This window comes from Syngnathus acus, chromosome 10 (genome assembly GCF_901709675.1).
Source record: "Syngnathus acus chromosome 10, fSynAcu1.2, whole genome shotgun sequence".
In the NCBI taxonomy this organism is placed as follows: domain Eukaryota; kingdom Metazoa; phylum Chordata; class Actinopteri; order Syngnathiformes; family Syngnathidae; genus Syngnathus; species Syngnathus acus.
In genome coordinates this window covers 26641516-26663561 of record NC_051095.1, presented here as the reverse complement: position 1 = coordinate 26663561, position 22046 = coordinate 26641516, and the positions used below count along the sequence as shown (strand labels likewise).

Sequence of the window (22046 nt, the reverse complement as noted above, 5' to 3'; positions counted from 1 at the left end):
CCAACCAGTCCACATGTGTTTTGTGGACTTGGAGAAGGCGTTCTGTGGGGGGTGCTTCGGGAGTACGGGGTACCGAGCCAACTGATAAGGGCGGTTCGGTCCCTGTATCACCGCTGCCAGAGTTTGGTCCGGCAGTAAGTCGGATTCGTTCCCAGTGAGGGTTGGACTCCGCCAAGGCTGCCCTTTGTCACCGATTCTGTTCATAATTTTTATGGACAGAATTTCTAGGCGCAGCCGAGGCGTTGAGGGTGTCCGGTTTGGGGACCTCAGCATCGCGTCTCTGCTTTTTGCAGACGACGTGATGCTGTTGGCTTCTTCAGGCCGTGATCTCCAGCTCTCACTGGAGCGGTTCGCAGCCGAGTGTGAAGCGGTCGGGATGGGGGTCAGCACCTCCAAATCCGAGTCCATGGTCCTCGATCGGAAAAGGGTGGAATGCCCTCTCCGGATCGGGGATGAGATCCTGCCCCAAGTGGAGGAGTTTAAGTGTCTTGGGGGCTTGTTCACGAGTGAGGGGAGGATGGAGCGCGAGATCGACAGGCGGATCGGTGCAGCGTCGGCATTAATACGGACTCTATACCGGTCCGTCGTGGTAAAGAGAGAGCTGAGCCAAAAGGCAAAGCTCTCAATTTACCGGTCGATTTACGCTCCTACCCTCACCTATGGTCACGAGCTATGGGTCGTGACCGAAAGAACGAGATCCCGGATACAAGCGGCCGAAATGAGTTTTCTCCCCAGGATGTCCGGGCTCTCCCTTAGAGATAGGGTGAGAAGTTCGGTCATCTGGGAGAGACTCGGAGTAGAGTCGCTACTCCTCCACGTTGAGAGGAGCCAGATGAGGTGGTTCGGGCATCTCATCAGGATGCCTTCTGGACGCCTCCCTGGGGAGGTGTTCCGGGCATGTCCCACCGGTAGGAGACCCCGGGGACGACCCAGGACGCGCTGGAGAGACTATGTCTCTCAGCTGGCCTGGGAACGCCTTGGGATCCCCCGGGATGAGCTAGATGAAGTGGCTGGGGAGAGGGAAGTCTGGGAGTCCCTCCTGAAGCTGCTGCCCCCGCGACCCGACCCCGGATAAGCGGAAGAAGATGGATGGATGGATGGATGAATATATATAAATCCTTAGATTTTTTCCTTGATCCATTATTTTAGCAAATTGTTATATCCTTAACATAAAGAAGTGGATTGTGATTTCCTCAAGCAGATACATTTTTTATTGAATTTGATTAAATTTATAAAGTCACACAAACAGTCCCTCAACAGTCCATTCTAAGAATTCAAAATTTGGGCAAGATTAAACATTCAAGCTCAGCGGCCTAGTGGTAGAGTGTTCGCCCTGAGACTGGAAGGTTGGGGGTTCAAACCCTAAAGGCCTCCCTGCTTGGCACTCAGCATTAAGTGTTGGAATTGGGGGGTTAGATCACCAAATGATTCCCGAGCGCGGCACCGCTGCTGCTCACTGCTCCCCTCTCCCCCAGGGGATGGATCAAAATCACACGTGGATGGGTTAAATGCAGAGGACAAATTTCACCACACCCAGATGTGTGTGTGACGATCATTGGGACTTTAACTTTTAAGATGCATATAATCAAGGACTCAGCCTACAGTGCAACAAACCATTTTAAACTTTGTTTTGAACTTAGCAGCAATATAGTCGTCTTGATTCACCATATTAACGCTGTTTCTGGTTTCTCAGGAAAGAATGGACAGACCACTTGCCATGATGCCTTTATTTCTAAAAGAAAAAGTTAAATCTCTGCTGAACAACCCCAGATTAATGTCACCAGTGTAGCTTGCTAGTGTCACCAGTGTGAATTGCTTGATACTGAGAACTCTGTCTTTTAGATACCGTAATTTTCGGACTATAAGTCGCACCGGAGTATAAGTCGCACCAGCCATAAAATGCCCAAAAAAGTGAAAAAAAACATATATATGTATATAAGTCGCTCCTGAGTATAAGTCGCCCCCCCACCCAAACTATGAAAAAAAACGCGACTTATAGTCCGAAAATTACGGTACATTATAACAAACCAACATCACAACACTGTGATCTCAACCTCTATTATTTTTTCATAATGATTAGCAAATGAATTCTGATAACACGGTGACATAATAGCAAACTCTCCTTTACCAGGACAGTGCCCTTGGCCATCTGTATCTCCATGGCGATCGTGACAACCTGCTATGTGCTGGTTAATGTGGCCTACTACACCGTGATGTCAGTTGAAGAGCTCCTGGACTCAGAAGCAGTTGCTGTGGTAAACAATAAAATAAAAAATAAAAAAATAAATATCATTTACATTTAAAGACCCCTTTCAAATTTGTAAACAATAAAGATGTAATAATGATGCACAAAATATGGTGCAGAAAAGATGATCAGTGCGGTATGTTAATATTTTCTTAGCTGTCCATTGCATTCGATGATGATGCTTGCTCCAAGGGAGAGAGGGGGCCGGGGGCCGGGTGGGGTCAGCGACGATGTCGCTGGTGCCACTTCTCGTGGGTGTAGAGTCCGATCCTTGAGCCTGTCAAATCCTACACTTATCAAATGTAAGCGACCGGCTCTCCGTTTAAAGGGTTAAAAACTCTCTTTGCTCCTTCTGCAACACTAAGGCGCTAAGAGTAGGAGACGAGAGTTTAAGTAAGCCGGGACGGAAAAAGATTTGTTCCGAATCTCACCGCTGTTTACGCAACCAATTTATTCTTAGATTAATTCCGTCTTTTCCGGACGCCAGTCCCGTTAAAATCAAAAGACCCCGGTGTTGAGTAACTACTTGGTCGAGGCCCGGGATCAAATTGATTGCGGCCGTTTCAGCGGCTCTTTTTCCTAAAAGATTTGGGGCTTTTGTAACTGCTCGGAATATTTTAGCTGTCTTTGTTAAGACTGCGAGAACTCGTTACTAGCGCACACCTGCATGTAGCTGAGCTTAAGTTAACTATTTCGAACCAGATCTGACACTTCCTGATGTCAAGGATAAAAGCTGTCTTCACATTAAAAAGAACTGAACGATTTACAGTATGACTATGATAGAGAAACAAAAGAGATTTAAAGTTCTAATTACTGCATATCAAACCATGCTCAACATAGTAATACGAAACAATTAATAACCAAATTAAGGATGAAGAAGACATTTAATGAATAAGCAAGAAAAATAATTACAAATAATATAGGGTGTTTCATAAAGTACGCAGTTTTTAAAAATGCAATAAATCAGCCAAAATCGATGCAAAATTCAAAATTTTTATTTAATTTCATTCAACATATACTTCAATTTAATAATGAAAAATGATAGAGCATATGTCCACCTCCACTTTCTCTGCAGGCAGTCATCCGATCGTTGAAATTAACGATAACTCTTTTGCAGACGTCCCTGTCGATTTCGCCGATTACCCGTTGAATTTCCATCTTCAGTTCGGTAATCGTTTGAGGTTTGTTCACGTAAACTTGTGACTTCACATATCCCCATAAAAAGAAGTCACAAGGTGTGAGGTCACATGACCTCGGAGGCCATTCTTGGTCGCCGCCGCGAAGTGAGATCAGACGCTCAGGGAATTACGGTTTCGAGCGGGCGATTTTCTGGTTGCAACTGACCCAGATTCTTCGAATTTCTGTACCAACCTCAAAACTGTTGTTGCGGTCGGGGCATTGTCACGTCCAAAGATCGCGCGAAGTTTACGGACAGTCTCTGCGTAGCACTCCCCGTTTTTGTAATGAGTTTTCACAATAAGAATGCGTTGCTCGATACTGAACCGCTCCATGGCTACAAAATAGAAAAACGACAAATGGTCTTCTAATCGGAGTGATAATAGATAACGAAAATGATAGGAACAGTGCTGACAATCTTCAAACAAAAAAATCCCGCGCAATTAAAAAACTGCGTACTTTATGAAACACCCTATATAATAATATAAAATAATCCAAAATTTTGTGATACTATGCGTAATTCAGACAGATCGTGTTTCTCTAGTCACTAACAATTTAACAATTTAATTTATCTACTAGTTTCCATCACGTTACCCCTATATCAATTCAATCTAACTTTGGCACCATCTTCTGGTGAAATTTGGAACGACAATGGAGGTTGACTGGTTCAACTAACAAAGCCCCCTTTACCAGTTTAACAATAGTTAATTTTGAAGAACTAACTTTTAAATAACCCTTACTCAGGCCCCCTCCTTCAGGTCGCCCATGTCAAGCTTTGTCACCATCTTCTGGTGAAATTTGGAACGGCAATGGAGGTTGACTGGTTCAACCAACAAACCCCCCTTTACCAGTTTAACAATAATTAATTTTGAAGCACTAACTTTTAAGTCACCCTTACTCAGGCCCCCTCCTTCAGGTCTCCCATGTCAAGCTTTGTCACCATCTTCTGGTGAAATTTGGAATTTCATCTGAGCCAATTCATCTGGGCCAAATCCAATACACACTCACGCACCACCTTGTAGCATCCTGACCACCATGTAACTTGACAAGCCGCATAACCGCTCACAGATGGAGCAGGGGAACCCGGATGCCAGGGGGCTACCAGCTGCCTGCTGGTGTCGTTGAATGCGCCTCTTGGATCGTCTGTCTTGATTGGTTTGGTGTATTTTTTAAACTGCAGTGGCACAAGTGATCTGCCAGGTTGGTCTGTCGAGTGCCAGAGTTTCAAGCTGCGTAGTGTTGATGTTGGATTGCTTTAAGAGGGCCCTGGTGTAGTCCTTAAAGCGCCGCTTTTGCCCCCAACAGAGCGCTTTGCACCTCTCAGTTGGCCATCGAGGACTTGGCGGGGCAGACGGTCATCAGGCATACGGATGGTGTGTCCAATCCACCGAAGATGCTTCTTAGCCACGGCTGCTTCCATGCAGATGGAGTTGGTATTTTTGAGGATGTCTGTATAGGGGACTCGATCCTCCCAGGACAGGCCAAGGATCCTCCGCAGGCAGCGTATGTGGAAGGCCTCCAGCTTGTTGATGTGTTGACGGTATGGGGTCCATGTCTCCGCTCCATAGAGGAGAGTGGAGAGATATACTGTTTTGTACACAGCGATCTTAGTGCTGCCCTTCAGGTTACAGTTTTCCAAAACTCTGTGGCGTAGGCGACCAAAGGATGATGAGCCTTTATTGATGCAGGTGTGCAGTTCAGTATCAAGGGAGCAGCATGAGGACAAAGTGGAGCCAAGGTAAGTGAAGCGATCCACTGTGTTGAGTGGAATGCCATTTATGTGGAAACTGTGGGGTGAGGAGGTAGAGGTAGCGAGTTGGGACATGACTTCAGTTTTTTAATGTTGAATGAATTTTGGAGCATGGAATGTGCGCACACTAATGGACAGTGTAACCAGTGATAGGCCGGAGAGGAGAACCGCCATCATTGCCAGGGAACTGAGAAGATGCCGGATTGACATAGCTGCTCTTTCAGAAACCCGACGGGCAGAGGAAGGTCATCTGAAGGAGGAAAAGGGTGGATACACTTTCTTCTGGAAAGGAAAGGCCACAGATGAGCCTAGGATCCATGGGGTTGGTTTTGCCATCAAGAACCAACTGATCAGTCAGCTCTCTGAACTCCCTGTGGGAATCAGTGAGCGCCTGATGACCCTCTGTCTGGTGCTGGCCAACAACCAGACGGCAACAGTTCTTAGTGCTTATGCACCTACCCTCGTTTCCGATGAGGACAAAAAAGAGGCCTTCTATGCCTGTCTGGATGAGGTATTGTCAAAAATCCCCAAGGAGGACAAGATTATTATATTGGGAGATTTCAATGCCAGAGTGGGCCGGGACCACCACCTCTGGAAGGGCGCCATTGGAAAGGAAGGCATTGGAAAAATCAACTCCAACGGGGTTTTGCTTCTTAGCAAATGTGCTCAATACGACCTTACCATCACCAATACCATCTTTCGCCAGAAGAACAAACTTAAGGGTTCATGGAGACACCCTCGCTGGCATCATATTGATTATGTCATTGTCAGAGCCAGGGATCAGCGCGACGTGAGCATCACAAAAGCCATGGAAGGATTCAGAGGCCTGCTGGACAGATCACCGCCTGATACGATCCACGATGTCCATCAGACTCAAGAGGAAGAGGAGACTGCAAAAGAAGCTGAGACCCTCACCCTCAGAGACTAAACCTCGAGACCCTGAACAACACTGCCGCCCTCCAGCTGTTTCAGGCCTCTCTTGGAGAAAGCCTCAATCAGGAATACCCTGAGGACATTGAAGAACACTGGAGCCTGCTCAAGTCTTTCATCCTCGACACCTGCCGTGCCACTCTCGGGTACAAGGCCAGAAAGCATCACGACTGGTTTGATGAGAACGACACAGAGATAGAACAGCTCATCTCCAAGAAAAGGGAAACCTTTCGTGTCTGGCAAAATGACATCACCTGCACAGCAAAGAGACAGGCTCACTCCAGAGCCAAGGCTGACGTCCAGAGCCGGGTGAGACAGATTAAAAACTCCTGGTGGACAGAAAGGGCACTGGAAATCCAGAGTTTGGCAGACTCTGGTGACACCAGAGGCTTTTTCAGCGCTACTAAGGGTGTCTACGGCCCAAGCCATCGCGGCCAAAAACCCCTACGCTCTAAAGACGGGCAGGAGCTGTTGAAGGACAATGAGTCCATAAACAACCGGTGGAGAGAGCACTTTCAGGAACTCCTCAACCGTGACAGCACAACTCAGTCAGATTTCCTCAGTCACATCCCTCAGAGTCCCATCAGGGAAGACATGGGTGAACCTCCCACTTTAGTAGAGGTCCAAGATGCCATCAGGAGCCTGAAGAACAACAAGGCCTCTGGGCCAGATGGGATCCCAGCTGAGGTCCTAAAGGAAGGTGGACTAGAGCTCCAGCGCCACCTCCATTCCCTCTTTCTGAAGGTCTGGGAAAAAGAAGTACTCCCCTCAGAGCACAGGGATGCTCTGATAGTGACCATTTTTAAGAAAGGGGACAAAGCGGATTGCAGAAACTATAGGGGCATCTCGCTCCTTTCAACAGTTGGCAAAGTACTTGCTCGTGTTCTTGCCAATCGCCTACTGCCACTGTCTGAGGAAATTCTCCCAGAATCGCAGTGCGGTTTTCGCCCATCGAGAGGCACTGCAGACATGATTTTTGCAGCACGCCAACTCCAGGAGAAATGCCGTGAGCATAAACAGCCTTTGTTCATGGCTTTCATAGACCTTACAAAAGCCTTTGACACGGTGGATCGCCAGGCCCTATGGAGCATCCTTCTGAGGTATGGTTGCCCGGACAAATACGTCAGAATACTGCGTTTATTACATGACGGAATGACAGCCACAGTGCTCAACAACAGCTCCTTGACTGAGCCTTTCACTGTAGAGACAGGGGTCAAACAGGGATGCATTATTGCACCCACCCTGTTCTCTGTCTTCATTGCCGCCATACTACACCTCATCAACAAAGACCTACCACACGGAATCCCAATATGGTACAGGACTGATGGCAGGCTCTTCAACCTTAACAGGTTCAAAGCCAAAACCAAGATCAGAACCACCACGGTCGTGGAGCTCCAGTATGCAGACGATAATGCCATTGCAGCACACTCTGCAGAAGACCTCCAGGGCATCCTGAACTCCTTCGCTAAGCCATACAGAGCCCTGGGTCTGACCGTGAACATCAAGAAGACCCAGGTGCTACATCAACCCCCACCCAACCAGCCATCTACTCCGCCCATCATAAATGTGGGCAACACTGCACTTGAATATGTTCACCATTTCCCCTACCTCGGCTGCTTTCTCTCCTCCAAAGCGGACATTGACTCTGAGGTCAACCATCGCCTGAGCTGTGCCAGTGGAGCGTATGCCAGACTCCGGAAAAGAGTCTTTGAAGACAGAGACCTCCGGGTTGACACCAAGCTCCTGGTTTACAAAGCTGTGGTTCTCCCCACCTTACTTTACGGGGCAGAATCATGGACAACCTACAGCAGGCACCTAAGAGCTCTTGAACAACACCACCAGAGAACCTTGAGGAAAATACTCAGGATCAAATGGGAGGACAGACGCACAAACATCAGCGTTCTGGAGGAAGCCAGGATACCGAGCATCACCACCTTAATAATGCAGCACCAACTCCGATGGACAGGACATCTCATCCGCATGGCTGACACCCGCTTCCCCAAACAGATGTTATACTCCCAGCTGGAGAGAGGTCCGCGAGCCCCGGGCGGGCAAAAGAAACGTTTTAAGGACAACCTCAAGACCAATCTCAAGAAATTCCAAATAACATCTCGGGACTGGGAGCGCATCGCCTTGAACAGGAACTGCTGGAGGGCAGCGGTGCAAGAAGGTGCAGCACATCACGAAAAGGAACTCCGGCGTGTCGCAGAAACCAAACGACAACTCCGAAAAGAAAGACAAAAACAGGCTCCAGCAAGACCACAGCCCACCACCACTTTCCCCTGCCCACACTGCACAAAAATATGTGGATCCCGGATCGGCCTCTACGCCCACCTGCGGACCCACAAGTAGACGACCCTGAGAAGAAGACAGTCATACTCGTCCCGAGTGACCGCCGATGATGATGATGATGCTGTGTGCTGGCTGGACTTGCTGGTGCCGTGAGGCTCGGCGTGGGAGCCATCAACGCTACCTGGACGTGGTGGGCGCCTTGGCGGCCCTGCATCGCCGGCCGGCGCTGCCGCGGCTCCCTGCCCCCAGGGCTGGGCCCGGCGCGCCACCGTAAAGGACGATGCTGTTGCTGCTCGCACTTCTTCACCATCTGGCTTTCGGCAGCGGCTAACGCCTCCACTCATCTCCAGGATCCGCCACTTCTCCACGTCCGTCATGGTTCTCCATTACACGCCTGCCGAGCTTCGCCGACTCATACCCGCGCTTCCTCCTTCCGGGGATCTGGTCAGCGCACTCCGAGACTTTGCCCTTCTACGCCGACCCCCCTACATCCATCGCGGATCTCGCCAAAAATTCATTTTCACTTCAAACACCGAAAACTGTATTCCAACAATATGGACTGACCGCAGCTCACACAACGGCTTCCACAGTTCCTCCTTACGTCATCACATCAACCCACGTCATCAGAACTCGTCCTCTGCGAACCTTTTCAACCTCCTGACAATCCAAACCACCTCCCCAACGGCTTTAAAACAAAAGCCCCTGAAAATCTCCCTCTTCAACACACGTTCCCTCAACAATAAAAGCTTTATCCTCAACGAATTCATCATAGACAACGAACTTGATCTGCTTTGCCTAAATGAAACATGGCAAAAACCCCTGGACTATTTCTCACTCAATCAAACCACCCCTTCAGGATACTCCGATTTGGACAGCCCACGCACTGAGGGCAGAGGGGGTGGCATCGCTGCGATTTTCAATCAAAACCTCAAACCCCGCGCCCTGTCCCTCCCCTCTGCCCCATCATTCGAACATCTGGCTTTTAAACTTCCAGGACCTCAACCCCTCATTACTGTTATTATTTACCGCCCCCCCAAACCAAACCCATCTTTCTTATCTGACCTCTCAGAATCCATCACTGCACTTTTCTCTGTTTCATCATCCCTCCTGCTTCTTGGTGATTTTAACCTGCACATCGATTCCCCTGACTGTAAACATTCTATGGACTTCCTGGATTTCCTCAACTGCTCCGGCTTCACTCAACACATTACCTGCCCTACCCACAAGCATAGACACTCGCTAGACCTGGTCTGCAGCACTGGCCTCCACATGCACAACATTTCTAGCTTCGACCTCACCATATCTGACCAACTAGCCATCTTATTCGACATTGACACCCCCACCCCCGAACCAAAACAAAACCGCACAATTATCTTTCGCAACCTCAAGTCCATCTGCCCAGACACTCTCTCCACCTGCATATCAAAAACCCTTTCCGCCCTCTACTACTACTAAGCCTTTTCATTCCTTTCGGAACATAGGCCATCGATGAAGAGTTTCCACCCTCGTCTGTCTTGTGCCATTTTCTCCAGCTGTTTCCATGTCAGTCCCATCTTCTTGACGTCCAGCTCTGTGCTCCTTCTCCAGTTGTTTTTGGGTCTCCCTCTGCTTCTTTTGCCTTGTGGGTTCCATGTTAACGCCTGTTTGGTTATAGCCATGTTGTTTTTCCTCAGGGTATGTCCTATCCAGCTCCACTTCCTCCTCAAAACCTGTATCTCTATTGTTTCTTGTTTGGTGCGGTCCCATAGGCTAGTGTTGCTGATGCGGTTGGGCCAGAAGATCCTGAGGATGCGTCTTAGGCAATGGTTTGTGAAGGTTTGCAATTTAGCGGTGATGTGTTTTGTGGTCCTCCATGTTTCTGATCCATATAGCAGCACTGTTTTGACGTTGGAGTTGAAGATTTTGAGTTTAGTATTGAGTGAAATGGTTTTGGTTTTCCAGATCTTATCTAATATGTTGAATGCTGTTCTTGCTTTCCCTATTCTTGATTTCACATCTTCCTCCGTTCCACCGTCCACTGCAATTACACTTCCTAGGTATGTGAATTTGTGTACCTCTTCCAGTGGGCAGCCCCTGAGGTTGATGGGGTTTGTGTTTTTGCTGTTTACTCGCATTACTTTGGTTTTTGCTCCGTTTATTTTTAGTCCCAGTCCTGATGCTGTTTTTTCAAGTAGTTGAGTTTTCTCCTGTATCTGTTTCCGCCCTCACCCCCCCTGCAAACCCAACCCCCACGGACCTTGTCAACACTTACAACAACATTATGTCTACCTCCTTCAACACAGTGGCTCCTCTGAAAACCAAAACAGTCACCTTTACTCACTTCGCACCCTGGTTCAACCCGGAACTCCGTAAACTTAAGAAACAACTTCGACAGCTAGAACGATTATGCAAGAAAGCCAGTCTCGCAGTCCATGCCCTCGCTTACAAAGACCTTATGCATCACTATAAATCAGCCCTTAACAAAGCCCGCTCATCTTATTACTCTGGTATCATCCACTCTGGTTCTTCAAACCCATGTTCCCTGTTTTCGACCATAAACAAACTCCTCAAACCCCATGACAACACTTCATCATCATTCACCCCAGAGAAATGTGACACGCTTTTGTCATTTTTCAACTCTAAAATAGAAAGCATCTACCACCAGCTCGCATCCTCCCCCTCTAGTATCCCACAACCTGAACCCACATTCTTTTCATCATCCGTCCCCCGGCTATCAACCTTTTCCCCCATAACTTCTGCTGACCTCTTCCAAATACTCTCCACCATGAAATCCTCTAACTCCCCCCTGGACCCCATGCCATCTCAACTAGTTAAAGACTGCCTCACTCCCATTGCCCCACTCATCATAGACATCATCAATTCCTCCCTCACCTCTGGCACAGTCCCTTCACCTCTTGAGCTTGCAGCCATCACTCTCCTCAAAAAATCCGGCCTTGACCCTGAGGACGCCAACAACTACAGACCCATCTCTAATCTCACATTTCTATCAAAACTACTGGAAAGAGCCGTCACATCTCAACCCAAGACCCACCTCCTTTTAAATAACCTGTATGAACCATTCCAATCTGGTTTCCGTACACACCACAGCACTGAAACGGCCCTACTTAAAGTCACTAACGATCTCCTGCTTTCCTCTGACTCTGGTTCTCTCACTATCCTTCTCCTCCTTGACCTCAGTGCTGCCTTCGATACAGTAAACCATTCCATTCTTCTCAACCGCCTAGAATCTATCGGCATCACCAACACCGCCCTCTCCTTGTTCAAATCCTACCTGTCTGACAGATTTCAATACATCACCATTGACCAACACAAATCCCACACCACCCCTGTTGCACACGTAGTCCCTCAAGGATCAGTTCTGGGCCCCATTCTTTTCACACTGTACATGCTTCCCATTGGACACATCATCCGGCGCCATGGTTTCAAACTCCACTGTTACGCTGACGATACACAACTTTACATCTCCACCAAAACCATCTCCCCTGCCATTCTCTCCACCCTCACTCGCTGCCTCACAGACATTAAAGACTGACTCAAAACGTTCTCAAACTAAACAGTAACAAAACGGAAATCATCAACTTCGGTCCTAAATCCAGCCTCCCCACCTACCACAACTTCACACTCTGCATTGACGACCACTCTGTCACTCCCTTGCCCCCCCCCCTACCTGTCTGAACTCCTGCATTGCTATACCCCCACCCGCCGACTCCGCTCTGCTGACGCCAACTTGCTCACCCCCACTACCTCAACCAAATACCGGACCATTGGGGATAGAGCCTTTGCCATTGCTGCCCCCACTCTCTGGAACTCTCTCCCCCTGACCATCCGTAATGCTGACTCCCTGCACTCCGTCAAACACCATCTCAAGACCCACCTCTTCAACTCTGCACATAACCCCTAACTCTTCGTGTGTGTGAGTGTGTGTTTGTGTGTGTGTGTGTGTGCGTGTGTGTGCGCGATTAAGCGAGGATTTTCTATGTAAAGCGGCTTTGAGTGTTTAGAAAAGCACTATATAAAACCGATCTATTATTATTATTATGTCTGTGGTGGATCTAGTTTTCCGGAAGCCACACTGAGTTTCCAGGAGCACAGCTTCCGACATGTGCTCGATCAGCCTGCTGAGCATGATCTTCACCAGAACATCGTATGCGCATTGTAGCAGCAGTGAGAGAGCCTCTATCGGGTGGTTTCACATTTCAGGAGCAATGCCGTTGGGTCCTGCAGCTTTACCGGGTTTAATCTGTTTCAGCGCCTTCTGGAGTTCAGCTAGGATGTAGGGGGGTTCGGGCTCCTGCCAAGGGGTGTTTGATCATCTCGTCAAAGCTCTTGTACTACCATCCGACTTGTCGCTTCTCCGCCCACTCACCATTGTGTATTCACAGTTAATTGCATTAGGTTTTGCACCATCTGAGGCACACTCTTAGATGAGCCCTTTGCCCTTGTAGATGAGTGTTTTCCTGGCCTCTCTCGTCTGGTTAGCATTGAAACTACGGACCAGAGCTTTTTGAGGTCTTTAGTTTTAGCAATTTTTTCAAGGTGGTTTTGCCAATTTGCTCTCTTCGCCTCTGCGATGGTTTGTACCTCTTTGGAGACTGTCAGGCATTCTTGACAGTTTGCGACCCTCAGGCTTCGTCTCAGCTTGTTGCGTTTTTTTTCAGCTGGTGAATTTCCTCAGTTAACCATGGGGTGTTAGATCGGATGACTTGTTGGGATGGCGTCAGTGGCGGCCTTTTTGATGAGTTGTAAAGGCCTCAAGGACAGCGGATGTTTGTTGGGTCTCATCGATGGCTTCAAGACCTTGACGGATGATGAATTTGTGCTATCACCAGGCTCCCTTTTGGAAGTTGAGTCGGATTTGGCGTTACGCTTTTTTTTTGTTGGGTCTCATCGATGGCTTCAAGACCTTGACTGATGATGAATTTGTATTTTCCCCAGGCTCCATTTTGGAAGTTGAGTCGGACTTGGCGTTACGCATTTTCCACGTTGCTCTCCCCTCTCCATTTGATGATAATTGGCAGCTGATGGCCACCGGGTCTGCAAACGAGAGATTTGGGGTGTTAAGTCCAGGCCGTTGGGTGTGTCTGGAAATTCAGGTAGGTTTGCCATCATTTAAAATATTCCTTTCATTTTCATCAAGCCAATCAAAGAGTGCAGAACTTCTATTGTTGGCGTGCACAAATTCGTCCCATCACATGTGATGTTCATTGAAGTCCCCTCATATCAGGCCAGGATCAGTTGGGACGCGGTTCAACCATGAGAGGTGTTTATTTTGGGGGCCTACATAGTTGGATTTGATGGGAGGGATGGAGACATTTGTGAGAGAGAGCTGGCTACGTTGGGCTGTTGGGATGAGAATTTGTTGGATTTCAGGTGGGCTGGAGTTGGGGGATTGCTGAACAGTATGGGAGCCCATTGCGTGAGTAGATAAACAAGCCGAATCCAACACAATCTTTGCGGATTGCATCGTACTGTGGGGTCTTTCACGACTGAACTTGGTTTTTTGAAGACAGAGGGCATTGATGTTGAGCTTTTTGCAAATGTCTGCCAACACCATGATTTTGGTGGTAAGGGAATTACAGTTGGATTGTGAGACTAGGTTTGGTTACTGTCACGACTCGTCCCCGATCATGTCTGTGTGCTCGCCCCTCCCCTCCTGTGTGCCCATGATGAGTGTGATCATTCTCACCTGCCTCTTGTTACCGGTCTTGTATTTAAGTCCTGTCTGTGTGTCACTCCCTGTCGGATCATTGCTTGTCTTCTGCGTGTTTGTCTGTTGTTGTGTGCGTGTTGTGGGTTGTGTGTTAGTGTCACGATGTCTTTTTGGTTCCTGTTGCTGTCGTCATGTCCTGCTGTCTTCCTGTTTCACGGCCCGGTCAGTCACTCAAGTTATTGTTTTGTTAAGTCGTGTCAGTTTGCCTTTTGAGTTCTCCAATAAACCCTGGTCCAAGCTGCATTTGGTCGCCCTGCTCCATTTCCATCCCAAACCTTGACAGTTACGGAAGGGAGCGGGACTTTTTTTGTTTCACATATCGGGGTGTTGCGAGGGATAGCAGAACGGATACAGGTTTGACAAGTCCACTTGTTCAGTCTCCTCAGTTTAGCAAGTGCCAGTCTCGATTTCTTTGGTACATCTGATATGGAAGCGCCTAGAACAAGATATGCAGATAAGAAGATTGCGGGAAGATGGCATGTTGTAACCACAATCTAAGCAGGTCTTTTTTGTAATAGGGGGAGTGTTCCCCTGCTGCCGTTGAGAAGATGACGATTGAGTTAGGATGGGTTGGAGAGGGTTGGAGGGTGGTGAGGGTTGTACACAGATTGGGGATGTGATCGTCGAATAATGTTTAATACATATACAGTAATGCCTCGCTACATCGCGGTTCATTTATCGTGGCGTCAGTACATCGCGGATTCTCCCCCCCCAAAAAAATTCAAAAATTCAAAATAAAAATTCAAAATTGCGGAATTATGGCACGAAAGTTGCCAGCAGAAGGCAGGGAGTGCCCACACAATTGCAATACGTACACTTGTACCTTGTTATAAAAAAAGTTGTCATAATACGATTTCTAAAAACATATTTACAGTATCATACCTTGTTATAAAAAAATAATAATAATAAAAGTTCTAAAAACATGTTTACAGTATGTATACTTTAGCTACATCTACATATGTTACACACACACGCGCACACACACACACAGACGCCTATCATATTTATATTATTTATACATTATTTGCTGTATGTCATTCATACTATTAATATAATATTTACATTTTTGAAACTATTATGTACATTTCTAATGATAACATGCATTTTTGAAACTATTATGTAAATTTCTAATGGTAATATGGTTTAATATACATTTATTGATACACAAAAAATGTATGTTAAAAATGAGAGGGTGACGCTACTTTGCGGATTTTCACCTATCGCGGGTGGTCTTAGAACCAATTATCAGCAATGAACTAAGGATTACTGTATAGCGCACCAGAGCAGAAGCCGCATATGAAGCCTGTAGGAACTTTTGAATATCGGTTCGGGCCAGTACAGCTTTTGTGGAACTCTCGCTGACATGACGTGCAGCTGATGGGAGAAAAGTCACAGTGTATTGTCTTGGAGCACCGAGTACAGGATGGACTGGGTTTCCGTTTGACGTCACCCGCCCATAGGAGTCGGGTTCGGAGCTGCCAGGTGGGCAGTACAGTTCAGATTAGGGAAAAGGGTCAAAGGAGTGTAGGTGCATTCTGAGGCAAGCCTGGGTGTAGTGAGACATATGCAGGTCCTCTGAGAGGGCCTCTCCCCAGTCACAAATGAGAAGGTTCCATGACATTGTGCAGCAGCTAACAGCACTAGAAGCGTTTATTTCAAAAGAATGTCAGCCCCTATGCCCCTCCCCCATCACGCCCGCTCTTCACTTATTGGTTAATTTTGTTGGTAGTTTCCACAAGTTTGCCCCGCCTCAGAAATGTGCTTGATGAGACTATGCCTGTTTCCAAATTAACAAGTCTATGTCCTCTGGAGGCTAGATTTTTGGCCACATTTTCAACCGCAGCGCATGACATCACTTGCGGCCCAACTAAATAGCATGTTTCCAAATTACCAAAGGACAAATTGCAATTTAAAGGCTCCTCCTCATGTACCCTCCATAAATCATGCTGAATTTGGACTGGTTTAATGTGGATTTGGGACACCGCATGCACTTGTGCACTCAAGTTGCGCCAGAAGTGACGTCATGAAATTGGCTGTTTCTTCTTGGAAGCAGGAAACACTATCTCCTCTCCACTCAGATTCATACATCCAGACACACAACAGCTAGGCATTGTATTATTGTTTGTAACAATTCAATAACTATGACGATACCACACTTTAAAAAAAAAAAATCGTTCCATCCAGTGTCTGCATTTTTGTTTTTTTTTTTGCTTCAGTGATCCGCACACAGCTTTTGATGATGTAGGATGGAAAGATGTCTATACATTCATTGTGGTGGCCTCCCCCTGAAACAATCATCAATAAAATGGATGCATAATCTACAGCGAAATTAAGAATTTAAATCTTATTTTACATTTACTCTGAGCAAAACAACATCTGGATTCACACTATCAAATAGATTTTTCCTTGGCCCTTGTGTCACTTCACGTTCTTCAAGTTCTGTGGAAATCAGATATTCTACTTTTCTTACTAACAAACATTTAAGGGTGGCTCACATGTTTTGAACCATTGGCTGAGAATCCCCCTCCCTCGCTAATCCCCTGTTGGCTATTTCTCTGTAAACATTTGGGCGTCTGTCCTTTCAGAGCTGCCAACAGTTTAACGCAAAGCATATAGCAGAGGTATGATGGAACCACCAAAAGTGTCTTATAATCTGAAATCAAAATTAACAGTCATGAGGCCCAACAGTCATCATAGTATGTAAGATCACTGAGCATCTGAAGAACCCAAAATGTGTTTTGCCTTTACTATTGGTTAGCTGACAGTGTGACCCTGGAATAAATGTATTTACTAAACATTTATATGTTAAGACAATTTTTGGAACAACTTGTTCATCTCTTGACCAGCTCAGTGGCCTAGTGGTAGAGTGTCCGCCCTGAGACTGGAAGGTTGTGGGTTCAAACCCCGGCCGGGTCATACCAAAGACTATAAAAATGGGACCCATTGCCTCCCTGCTTGGCACTCAGCATTAAGGGTTGGAATTGGGGGGTTAGATCACCAACTGATTCCCGAGCGCGGCACCGCTGCTGCTCACTGCTCCCCTCTCCCCCAGGGGATGGATTAAAATCACACGGGGATGGGTTAAATGCAGAGGACAAATTTCACCACACCCAGGTGTGTGTGTGACGATCATTGGGACTTTAATCTTTAATCTTTTTTTTAATCTTTGAAAAATCTGTTGTACGTGCGTAGTATATTTAAATGACTTCTGTATGAAACCCTGCACATATATAAACACATAGGTAATGCCTTAATAATAAATTGTAAATGTCTACCAGACACAATATGTAAAAACATTTCTTTCTGTAATGCTTGTGTCCATCTATCACACTCACACATGTTCACTATGAAAATGTTTGTATCACATCCTTTGACTTACCATATGACACAACATTTTCCCATAAACTCTTTTATTACAATATAGTTTCCTGATTTACAGACATTTGCAAAGAAGTTGATGGGAAATTTTTCATTAGCAGTACCAGGATTTGTGGCCATGTCGTGCTACGGCTCCATGAATGGTTCCCTCTTGGTCCTGTCAAGGTACAGTTTCTTTTTATTTGAACAGCATTGTTACTTTGTGTGGTATGTAATTAAATCAATATAAAAAAGTTTACAAACTTCTGTAAAATGCAATTTCTGTGATGTAACAGTAATTTAAGAACTTTCAAAACACAACAGAGCTCTAAGCTAACTTTTGCAGCACTGGTGCGACCAGTGCAGATTTGGTCGCACCCTTTCTGGGGCTTAAACAGAATGACAATATTTTCTTATGTACAGACATCTCATATTTGTACAATGTAGATTGACAGTGACTGAAGATATGGTTGCAAAATATTTAACAATTTTCCTTGCAACAACCAGCTGCCAAAACAGGCCCATTGATTTGTACAGTATAACTTTGAAAGAAGACTAAAAAATGGATATTCTATGAAAAAAGATAGGAAAAACATTGGTAAAAAGCAGTGAAATAATAGATGACAGCTACACAACTTTTTAACGTTGTATTAGTTCAACCAAACGCTTAAAAGATACTATTTTGAATACTTCCAATAACAAAACAAAAACATTTTAGAACAGAACACGAACAACATTTAACATTATTTTACACACTGATATTTTTATTTGTATGCAAAACTTAACGTCCCCGGGTTTCGCCGGTGGGACATTCCCAGAAAACGCCCCTGGGGAAGCATCCAGGAGGCATCCTAATGGGATACCTGAGCTGCCTGAACCACCACATCTGGCTCCTCTCAACGTAGAGGAGCAGCGGCTCAACACGGATGACCGAGCTTCTCAACCTATCTCTATGGGAGAGCCTGGACACCTTGTGTAGGAAACTCATATTGGCCGCTTGTATCCAGGATCTTGTTCTTTTGGTCATGACTCATAGCTCATGATCATAGGTGAGGGCAGGAATATAGATCGACCGATAAATCGAGAGCTTCGCCTTTCGGCTCAGCTCCCTTTCCACAGTTCCATTACAGGAGACGCGTCATCGATCCACCTGTCGATCTCCTTTTTATTTTCATCCGGGCTGCTTCTCACTCGGCTGCGAACTGCTCCAGTAAGAGTTGGAGATCTTGGCTCGAAGAAACCAACAGCACCACATCATCTACAAAAAGCAGAGATGCGATCCTGAGGCGGCCAAACCGGACCACCTCAATGCCTCGGCTGCGCCTTGAAATTCTGTCCGTAAAAATTACGAACAGAATCGGTGAGGGCAGCCTTGGCGGAGTCTAACCCTCACTGGAAACAAATCCGACTTCCTGCCGGAAATGTGGACCAAACTCGAACATTGGTGATACAGCGACCAAACCGCTCTTATCAGTGGGTTCGGTACCCCTTACTCCCGAAGCACCCCACACAGAACTCCCCGAGAGACACAGTCAAATGCCTTCTCCAGGTCCACAAAACACATGTGGACTGGTTGAGCGAACTACCATGCACCCTCGAGGATCCTGTTAAGGGTATAGAGCTGGTCCACTGTTCCAGGGCCACAATGAAAACGACACTGCTCTTGAATCTGAGATTCGACCTCCCTCCTCTCCAGCACCCCTGAATAGAACTTGCCAGGGAGGCTGATAAATTTGATTCCTCTGTAGTTGGAAAACACTCTCCGACCCCTCTTCTTAAAAAAGGGGACCACCACCCTAGCTTGCCAATCCAGAGGCACTGTCCCCAATGTCCACGGGTTGCTGTGCGTTTCAGCCAGGACAGCCCCAGATCCAGAGCCTTAAAGAACTCCAGGAAGATCTCATCCACCCCAGGAGCCTTGCCACCAAGGAGCTTTTTAACTACCTCAGTGACTTCAACCCCAGAGATGGGAGAGCCCACCTCAAAGTGCCCAGGCTCTGCTTTCACAATGGAAGTCGATGGAATTGAGAAGGTCTTCGAAGTATTCTCTCCACTGACTTACGACGTCCAGAGTCGAGGTCAGCGGCATCCCATCTCCACTGTCGAGTATTAACGGTGCACTGCTTCGCTGAAACATCAAATGGTGGACCAAAATTTCCTCGAAGCTCTCCGAAGGTCATTCTACTCAAACTCCTCCTACACTCGGGTCTTTGCCTCAGCAACCACCGAAGCCACGTTCCGTTTGGCCAGCCGATACATGTCGGAGTCTCACAGGCCAAAAAGGTCCGATAGGACTCCTTCAGCTTGACGGCATCCCTTACTCCCGGTGTCCACCAGTGGATTTGGGAGTTGCCGCCATGATAGGCACCAACCACCTTACGGCCACAGCTCCGGTTGGCCGCCTCAACAATGAAGGCACCGAACATGGTTCACTCAGACTCAATGTCGCAGGCCTTCCCCAGATGCTCTGCCAGAGGTGGGAGTTGAAGCTCTTTCTGTCAAGGGATTCCCAGCAAACACCTCACAATATGTTTGGGTGTGCCAGATCGGACCGGCATCTTCCCTCACCATCAAAGCTATTACACCACCAGGTAGCGATCAGTTGACAGCTCCGCCCCTCTTTTCACCCGAGTGTCCAAAACATGCAGCCGCAAAGCCAATGACAGGACTACAAAGTCGATTATCAAACTGTGGCCAAGGCCAACTAGTCAGAGACTAAGAGCCCATTTTTTACTGTGTTACCGCAAAGACACACACACACACACACACACACACACACACACACACACACACACACACACACACACACACACACACACACACACACACACACACACACACACACACACACACACACACACACACACACACACACACACACACACACACACACACACACACACTTTATTGTGACATTATCATGTCACGCCCCAACATGATAATGACAGAAATTGACTCCTACAGTACTAAGACCACAGACCAAAGACCACATTTTCAACAATGAACATTGTGTGCACTGTCTCACACACACAAACTCTCAGTTCAACAAAGTCCTGTCAGACTTGGATCAGGGAGAGGACTCGGATGCAGAGTGCCAACAAAAGGTGTTTATTCTCACAGGCTGAAGACAGCACAAAAAACAAAATGCGCCTCAAAAGGAGGGACAAAAAGGCTGGAGACAGCAAAAACCAAAAGCGCCTCAAAACGAGGGAAATACGATGGCAAAAAACATAACTAAAAAACACAGAGCTCAGGCTGGACAAAAGGTATCTTCTAACTATGATCTCTAAGGGGATTTCTGTTACCCACGTGATCGCTAGTGTTCAAGACGGGACAAGACGCACTGGCACAAGACAAGGGGAAGACGCAGGCTATATACACACGCAGAAGGGTGAGGACACAGGTGCAGACAATTAGGGCCAACGACACAGGTGCACACAATTGGGATCAGGGGAGCCAAGTGGCCTGACGCACAGAGGAAGGACCCACGACTGAAACGAGAGGAGAGTTACCAAAACAAAACAGGAAGTGACAATACGACGAACAGGACAAGACAAAAACAACTCACAAAACCCGACAGCATGACAAGTCCACAAACAAAAACATAATAATTTACAATAGGGATTTTTCACTTACTATGTGTGGCGGGACAGACCATTCGTTTTAGTTTGTCGTTTTCAGGAGACAAGATTTTAGGATTTTCATGATAATAGTTTGACAATACTATAGGCACGTTTTGGAAATTAAGATTAAATTAAATACAGTTTTAATTTAATGTGACTGGTTACAAGACAACAAATATTTCCAATACCCTTAACCACGAACTTATGGTAGTGCGTGTATATAGTGCATGTAAGTTCACCTTGAGGTATTAAATTATTTGCTGCATTGTGATTAAAATAATTGTACACATAATTAGATAAAATCCTTGATTCAGGCCTTAATTTTTGTGTGAAGATGGGTAACCTCTGCACTGATCTAACCTAAACCCTAACCCATCCACGGCATTGATTGCCAATTTTAGCAGAAAGGTCTAACTAGACAGAATTTGACCTTTTTTGCTGTATGAACAGTGTTGCAGCATTAAAACCTGCACTCGCTCTGTGCAACCAGATAAATTTTTTACCAGCGCATTACGAAAGGATTGGAGCATTAGTTAATGGACGAATGTTATCATATATAAAAACACACGCTTGTTGTAACTTTTCAAAGTAAGACAGCATTATTGCTACACGCATGCACACACTCACCCCCCACACACACTCACAGTCAAGATACCCACACAAACATTTCAATATGGTAGGGTATTGCGAGACTTGGAACCGCCTCCCACCAGGTCGAATGCAATAAAAGGCTGCACAGGGGAAGCTGAACTTTCAAAGATCTTGGAGCGCTGAGAGCTCCACTTTCCCTTGTTGAGCAACAAGCATTGCTGGCTTGGGTTGTGTTCTTGGTCTCCTGTCTCTTTGTGGTGCATGTCTTATTGTTACTTAATAGAATAACCCGACCATAATGATATCAGCGACCATAATGATCACACTTTCAAGCCCTGCACAATGTGAACAAATTATGAGTTAAAAACTTTT

The 22046-nt window shown here is 46.5% G+C and overlaps 2 protein-coding genes and 1 long non-coding RNA gene across 5 annotated transcripts in view; all 3 read left to right on the top strand.

Annotated features, from left to right (window-relative positions):
- The window catches only part of tctn1 (tectonic family member 1), a 1200810-nt gene that overhangs the window by 785502 nt on the left and 393262 nt on the right, over positions 1–22046 (top strand). The gene's annotated exons all lie outside the window — the stretch shown is intronic.
- The window catches only part of LOC119129586, a 539655-nt gene that overhangs the window by 440932 nt on the left and 76677 nt on the right, over positions 1–22046 (top strand). The gene's annotated exons all lie outside the window — the stretch shown is intronic.
- The window catches only part of slc7a11 (solute carrier family 7 member 11), a 232910-nt gene that overhangs the window by 151738 nt on the left and 59126 nt on the right, over positions 1–22046 (top strand). For all 3 annotated transcript variants that reach the window (XM_037262863.1, XM_037262862.1, XM_037262860.1), the window contains exons 7-8: positions 2132–2255; positions 17543–17646. In XM_037262863.1, the coding sequence (XP_037118758.1) occupies positions 2132–2255; positions 17543–17646 (228 nt within the window). The remainder of the gene's footprint in view (positions 1–2131; positions 2256–17542; positions 17647–22046) is intronic.